Genomic DNA, 7,444 nt, shown 5'->3' on the forward strand with positions numbered 1-7,444 from the left:
TGCGGAGCAGCCAGGACTGCCAGAGTGTTCAGACTCTGGCAGCGACTGGGTTACCATCTGGTTAGAATCTTGCCACTGAGTCATAGAAGCTACTCAAGGTATATGGGTTGTAAAGCCAGATACCTTGGTTCGTATGTGTCTGGAAGACTTCAGCATCCCGTTACTGCGGTAAGCCCTAATCCGTACTCAAGAAGGACCATATAAAATAGCTCAAGGCTGTATTGCTGATTACTTAGCTTAGGACCCCCGCAGTGGTGTCCGGTTAGAACTTAAACCAGGATGATTTGACTTCTGCCTTCTCCCTGAAGCCGACCCTCTATATATTCTCCGACCAGGCTTGTCACGATGACTAAGCCAGTTAGATCTATCCATATATGGTTCTATCCATATATGGTTCTACCATATCTATCGATATCAGCACTAGGTCGGCTCGGGCCCAAATATAGGGATTGTCATACTAAACATGTCATATATCATATAGCCCAACGTCCTAGTCAGAGTCTTCGTTACACACATGATACGATGCATTTCTCCACAGACTCATTTATACAGATGAAATGGAAACGAGTCATCCCAAATAATTTGCGATGAGGAGATCATGTGATCGAAAGTACCCTACTTTTACTTCTACTCCACTACATCACAGAGGCAAATATTGTACTTTTACATTCATTTGAAAACTATTTTTTATTAAAAATATTATTATTATAATTATTTCAATAACTAGATTATTATTATAAAACATATATTAAACACTTCAGCTCTATACATTTCGGCCATTTGAAAATAGCCGATCTACAAATTCACAGTGAGCTTCTAGATCTGCTATTTTCAAAATATTTGAATACATTTGAAAACTTGAAATGGGACATTCTGCACAGTGAGTACTTTCTACTTTTGGTACTTTAAGTACATTTTGATGCCAATACTTTCGTACTTTTAATCAAGTACATTTTGAATTCCGAACTTTTACTTGTAACGGAGCAGTTCTACATTGCAGTATTGATACTTTTACTTAAGCAACACATTTGAGTACTTTCCCCCACACCACTGGGTAATTGTGACAGGGCTACCTGAGGGGCAACCACGGAGCCGTTGGACAGCTTCTTGCCAAAGAGGCTGGACGTGGACGGTGACTTCTTCAGGTCCGACATCTCTCGGCCGCAGACGGCCAGGAGGCAGCCGTTGGTCGCAGACACCACCACGCTGGTCTGCCTGCGCGTCTTACCGTTGGGATAGTCACAACCCCGCTTCTCCATGTCGTCTTTGGGGTTCACGGCGGGGGGGCCAGAACGCAGCTGGAACGCACAGCAATGGATGTCAACCTAGATAGATAAAGAGACAGACAGACAGACAGACAGACAGACAGACAGACACCTTTATCGATCCCGCAGGGCAAATTCAGTGGCCAGCAGTTAAAGCACACCATTTTTGATGGTTAACGCTTAAAATGCCATCAACAATGAATGATAGCATACGACAGCACACCCTTTACAGTAACCTGCACTACGACAGCACACCCTTTACAGTAACCTGCACTACGACAGCACACCCTTTACAGTAACCTGCACTACGACAGCACACCCTTTACAGTAACCTGCATACGACAGCACACCCTTTACAGTAACCTGCACTACGACAGCACACCCTTTACAGTAACCTGCACTACGACAGCACACCCTTTACAGTAACCTGCACTACGACAGCACACCCTTTACAGTAACCTGCACTACGACAGCACACCCTTTACAGTAACCTGCACTACGACAGCACACCCTTTACAGTAACCTGCGCTACGCACAAACAAGACACACCCAATCACAGTAATTACAGTATCCCACGCTATGCTTAAACAACTAGTGTCGTAATAACGAGATCAACAGAATACTCTGGGATCAGTCCAGTACTACAGAATACTCTGGGATCAGTCCAGTACTACAGAATACTCTGGAATCGGTCCAGTGTCGAACAGTACCTCCACCTCTAGCTTGCTGCCGTTGGAGATCACACCTTCAAGTGGTAATTCGTCGTCGCTGTCCAGCCCGTTGTCAGAGTGGTTACTGGAGAAGGTGGCACTGGAGGGCTGCCGCTGGAACAAGACGGGGTGAGGCCCCCCCGCCCCGGCCGAGCCGGGCACCATAACGCCAGACAGCGTGGTGGTGGCAGCGGGATGCAGGCTGCAGCGTCTCTCTGGGCGGTGCACGGGGCCTGAGGAGGCAGGGTTACTATCATACACTGGTTAAAGAAGGAGCATGTCACCCATTTTAAATCTTATCTTCAGATAATTGGTCCTCATGCTCGTTAGAAGATGGCACCATTTGTGCCTATTCGCTCACTGCGTCTCATTGGTGGACAGTGTACGGAAACCTGTCTACCAATAACATCATTGATGGGGATTCCAATATTAATGAATGAATAAGACACATCCACCCAAAAGCCTATTTTGGGTGGATGTGAAATCTTCCAATATTATTGCTGTGCCAGCGATGCAATGCGACACGTTTTTCTGAACTTTTTGAATCTCTCCCCTACCCCATACATTACAATAAAAAACAACACTAAAACTAATTAAAAAACGAACTATAAACACTAACTGAAATTGAAAAACAAAAAAAGTGAAAACTAAATAAAAAATTACACTTGTGTGAAGTGAGGGGCGCTCTTGCCATCATATATCATCATACATCACATTCCGTGCTACAAACACACACACACAAAGCTGTGCATAGGAAAAAAAGTCAAACAACGTTAAAAAAAACGGATTCTAAACTTTACTAACCTTGTGAGGAGGTTTGCTCATCGGAGGCAGTGGAACCTGCTTCGCTGCCCACCTCGGAGGCCGACGTCTCGCTGTTGAACTCGGACACGACGACGGCGGTGCTGCACGAGGGAGTGACTGGCTCGGCAGTGGCGGGGCCGAGAATCATCACGGCGGCCGGTAAGGCGGTGGCGGGGCACGCCGTGGTCGGCCCCCCTCCTCGGGGCTCAGTGCCGGCGGCAGAGAGCGGCGGCTCACAGGTGCAGCTGTCCTCGCCGATGTGCAGAGACACCACCACGGCGCCGATGTTGTCCTTGCAGCCGTAGCTCTGGGCCAGGGAGCAGAGCTTCTTGGCGGCGGCGCGCGGGTCGCGCACGGTCTGAACGGTACGCACGGCCTCGTGGTAGGAGACCCTCTGGAACAGCGCCCGGTTGCCCAGGATCAGGAACTGGTCTTGGGGACAGAGGGGCTCGGTGTGCACCCAGGGCTTGGGCAGCACCCACGGAGAGAGATAAGAGCAGCCCAGCAGGCGCGAGCAACACGTCACTCCGCTCACCTTGTTGTCCTGCAAACATTAAGAACAGAGATAAACATGTAAACATGAGTAGAACACAGTCTAGTACATGTAGGGTTTCATCCTAAAGTGTTGCATCTGGAAAAGTATAAAGAGTTTCCAACCAGTCAATATTTTCATAATGTCTCAAGAAGACATGTGTGATTTTTCTATCCTCAAAAAACATGTTTTATAGGCAACTTATTAGTTGAGCCTTGATGAGATTACTAAACTCTTGTAATGAAACTGGCTGGTTATGTATAGTCATTCGGTACACTGTAAAAATCACTACACAACTTCTAATTAGAATCAATATCTTACAAATGGTGCAATTTGGTGGTCAGAGTTGTAATAGCTGATCTACAAGTTGCATCGCGATGCGCTGTGAGCTTGTAGATGAGCTATCTTCACTATTTTTGAAATTTGCAATAGTGCAATAACTAGTACCTCTGTGATGATGGCTTTGGCTAGTTTAACCCTCTCCATCTCCTCGGCACTGCTCTCCAGGCTGAGGACCTTAGAGAGGACTAGAGGCTGGCCGTCTCGGCACAGCACTGCCTGGCAGGTGCCCACGTTAGCCACGGTCAGGCTGAACACGCCTCCTGGCTCCCCTAAAGGCTCGTGGTGGATGTAACACAGCAGGGCAGAGGCTCCCAGCTTCTGCCCAGCCATGCCTAGTTTCCTGTACCATACAAACACACACACACACATACACACACACACACACACACACACACACACACACACACACACCAGCTTCAGAGCCCTAAAGCAGCTGTTCGCAACCTATAAATCAACACAGCAGCGGCAGCACAATGATCCGTTTGTTAATTGCAAACACTGTTGATGTACTGATGGCAAATATCGTCTAAATAGTTTTTAATTCAAATTTACGCAATATATTAGATTGACACTGTATTTTGCCTCAGGCCTTTTAACCGTATATTGAAAATAGCAGATTTACAAGCTCACAACATGTCACATTGCGACACGTAAGCTTGTAGATGGTCTATTTTCAAATAGCCAAATACTAAAATAGGTTTAAGTTTAAGATTTAAACATTGTTCCTTATTTTGCTGTGGATGCCCTGAAACCCGGGTCCCCGGAGCCTACTCTGAGAACCAGTGTATTTATTAGATAATCCAACCTGTGTGAGGTGAGAAAGGTATTGCACATGTACACGCTGTCCACACTGGAGTGCTGTAATTCCTCGGATAGCACATCTCCCATGGTGCACTGCAGTAGTCGAGGCACTTCCTCATTGCGGTCACCGTCAAAGATGCCATAAGCTGCCTCTACGCCGCTGTCCCCAAAACGATCCACTGCCAGCACAGACACACACAACCTGTCCACAACACAGCACACACACATTAACACAACCTGTCCACAACACAGCACACACATTAACACAACCTGTCCACAACACAGCACACACATTAACACAACCTGTCCACAACACAGCACACACATTAACACAACCTGTCCACAACACAGCACACACATTAACACAACCTGTCCACAACACAGCACACACATTAACACAACCTGTCCACAACACAGCACACACATTAACACAACCTGTCCACAACACAGCACACACATTAACACAACCTGTCCACAACACAGCACACACACATCAACACATAAATGAACAACTCAGAGGCAAATATTGTACTTTTTACTCCACTACAATTATTTGACAGCTTTAGTTACAAGTGACTTTGGAGATTTAGATTATTCATACAAAACATACTTTAACCCATTTAGGCCTGACCTCAAAATTTAAAAAAAATCTTCTAAATCCTCCAGTTTTCTGAAATAAATATTTTCACGATTTTTCAAAAATAGCAGAACTACAAGCTCGTAGCGCGCCACCGAGTGGCGCGCTATGAGCTTGTAGATCTGCTATTTTAGACAGACAAGACAGACTGTCAGACAGACAGACAAGACAGATTGTTAGACAGACAGACAGACAGAGGCCCCCAAAATAGCAGACCTACAAGCTCGTAGCGCGGCAATCGGTGCCGCGCTACCGAGCTTGTAGATCTGCTATTTTAGACAGAGATTATATCAATGAACCCTGAGGATGTACAGTAGGCTGTATACTTGTCCTTAATGTAGATGCAGTAATGCTCCTATCTGGTCACCAGAGGCCAGTCTATGGACGGATACTATCATGTTCTCCCTAGTACTATTCAGCATTGGTGTTATGTTAAGGGACATTCACACTGTGTACTTTAACTACAACTATAATATCTATAACAAGAGACTGTTTTCACGTTTAAAATGTAATTTATAAAAGCTGACTGAATACAATTGTTTAGAATCTATACCAGTGCTTCTCAATTCGGGGTCCGGTGACCCCCAGGGGCCCTTGGGGGTTGTCCAGGGGGTCCCCAGTAAACGTAGGTAATGCATCATCACAATGGTTTGAACACGACTAGACAGCAGCACAGTCTGTTTTCACGTTTAAAGTGACATTTATAAAAGCTAACTGAGCATAAATGCTTAGAATGTATGCCAGTACTTCTCAATTCGGGGTCCGGTGACCCCCCAGGGGCCATTGGGGGTTGTCCAGGGGGTCCCCAGTAAACGTAGGTAATGCAACATCACAATGGTTTGAACACGACTAGACAGCAGCACAGTCTGTTTTCACGTTTAAAGTGACATTTATAAAAGCTAACTGAGCATAAATGCTTAGAATGTATGCCAGTGCTTCTCAATTCGGGGTCCGGTGACCCCCCAGGGGCCATTGGGGGTTGTCCAGGGGGTCCCCAGTAAACGTAGGTAATGCAACATCACAATGGTTTGAACACGACTAGACAGCAGCGCAGTCTGTTTTCACGTTTAAAGTGACATTTATAAAAGCTAACTGAGCATAAATGCTTAGAATGTATGCCAGTGCTTCTCAATTCGGGGTCCGGTGACCCCCAGGGGCCCTTGGGTGATTTCCAGGGGGTCCCCAGTAAAGGTAGGTAATGCAACATCACAATGGTTTGCACATGACTAGACAGCAACGCAGTCTGTTTTCACGTTTAAAATGACATTTATAAAAGCTGACTGAATACAAATGTTTAGAATGTATACCAGTGCTTCTCAATTCGGGGTCCGTGGACCCCCTGGGGCCCTTGGGGGATTTCCAGGGGGTCCCCAGTAAACGTAGGTAATGCAACATCACAATGGTTTGAACACGACTAGACAGCAACGCAGTCTGTTTTCACGTTTAAAATTACATTTATAAAAGCTAACTGAGCATAAATGCTTAGAATGCATGCCAGTGCTTCTCAATTCGGGGTCCGTGGACCCCCCGGGGCCCTTGGGGGATTTCCAGGGGGTCCCCAGTAAACGTAGGTAATGCAACATCACAATGGTTTGAACACGACTAGACAGCAGCGCAGTCTGTTGTTACGTTTAAAGTTACATTTATAAAAGCTAACTGAACATAAATGCTTAGAATGTATGCCAGTGCTTCTCAATTCAGGGTCCGTGGACCACCAGGGGCCCTTGTGGGATTTCCAGGGGGTCCCCAGTAAACGTTTAAAACACCAAAAGGGGACCTTGCAACAGGTGTGTGTAGTTGCTAATAAAATGTCTTGACACACATACGCGTGGCTGAGGTGACATCCTGCAGTGTTGTGTTTTTGGCAGCAAACTCATTTCAGTCCCTTGAATAGTTTTCATTTAGTCACATTTTAGTCACCTGGAATGTTTGAGTTTTTTAATGTGTTTTAGGCAATGCCTCTGTGTGTGTGTGTGTGGTGCTGTCATATTATATGTGTAACTCCCTCCGAGCACAGACAGACACAAGTGGTTTCCTTGAAACTGATTTATTTGTGGATCCTCCAAATTCACCGTGAAAACTATAAACAATACAATAAAACAAGCACGTTACAATTAACATAAATACGACATGACATGCACAGCATGTAGATGCAAACATTTTACCAAAGTAATACAAATACCTTGTTGGCTGCGTGCAAATAACAAAGAAGGGAATCTCTTCAGTCTTAGGTCCTTCTAACCTTTCTTATGACAGTCTCTTGTAACTTTTAGTCTCTTTGTGTGACCAGTGCAAACGGAGCTGCTCCTGCTTGTGGCTTGATTGCTTACACAAAAAACCTGTGTACCCAATT

At 45.6% G+C, this 7,444-nt stretch overlaps 1 protein-coding gene across 4 annotated transcripts; it reads right to left on the reverse strand.

Moving 5' to 3' along the window:
* Nucleotides 1-721: 721 nt before the first annotated feature.
* Nucleotides 722-7,402, reverse strand: LOC306920866 (PH domain leucine-rich repeat-containing protein phosphatase 2-like). Of its 4 annotated transcripts, none has more exons than XM_079497821.1 (6): nucleotides 7,274-7,402; nucleotides 4,459-4,656; nucleotides 3,759-3,993; nucleotides 2,780-3,323; nucleotides 1,976-2,208; nucleotides 724-1,325 (listed from the first exon to the last, which is right to left on the reverse strand). In XM_079497821.1, the coding sequence occupies exons 2-6, from the start codon at nucleotides 4,539-4,541 to the stop codon at nucleotides 990-992; spliced, it is 1,431 nt and encodes a 476-aa protein (XP_079353947.1). In that variant the 5' UTR covers nucleotides 4,542-4,656; nucleotides 7,274-7,402; the 3' UTR covers nucleotides 724-989. The 4 variants fall into 4 exon arrangements, with proteins under 4 accessions (XP_079353949.1, XP_079353948.1, XP_079353947.1 ...); XM_079497824.1 differs by having other exon boundaries at nucleotides 1,219-1,325; nucleotides 2,011-2,208; XM_079497823.1 differs by lacking the exon at nucleotides 4,459-4,656 and having other exon boundaries at nucleotides 722-1,325.
* Between the last annotated feature and the right edge of the window lie 42 nt (nucleotides 7,403-7,444).

Source organism: Electrona antarctica (assembly GCF_951216825.1).
Source record: "Electrona antarctica genome assembly, chromosome: 3".
Lineage (NCBI taxonomy): Eukaryota > Metazoa > Chordata > Actinopteri > Myctophiformes > Myctophidae > Electrona > Electrona antarctica.

What these genes read in the sequence shown, in the direction of transcription:
- LOC306920866 (XM_079497821.1), bottom strand. Translation starts at nt 4,541, where the DNA reads ATGGGAGATGTGCTATCCGAGGAATTACAGCACTCCAGTGTGGACAGC. An exon ending in ACCTTTCTCACCTCACACAG is followed by an intron (nt 3,994 to 4,458) that starts GTTGGATTATCT and finishes TGTATGGTACAG; the next exon opens with GAAACTAGGCATGGCTGGGC. An exon ending in TGAGCAAACCTCCTCACAAG is followed by an intron (nt 2,209 to 2,779) that starts GTTAGTAAAGTT and finishes CTGCCTCCTCAG; the next exon opens with GCCCCGTGCACCGCCCAGAG.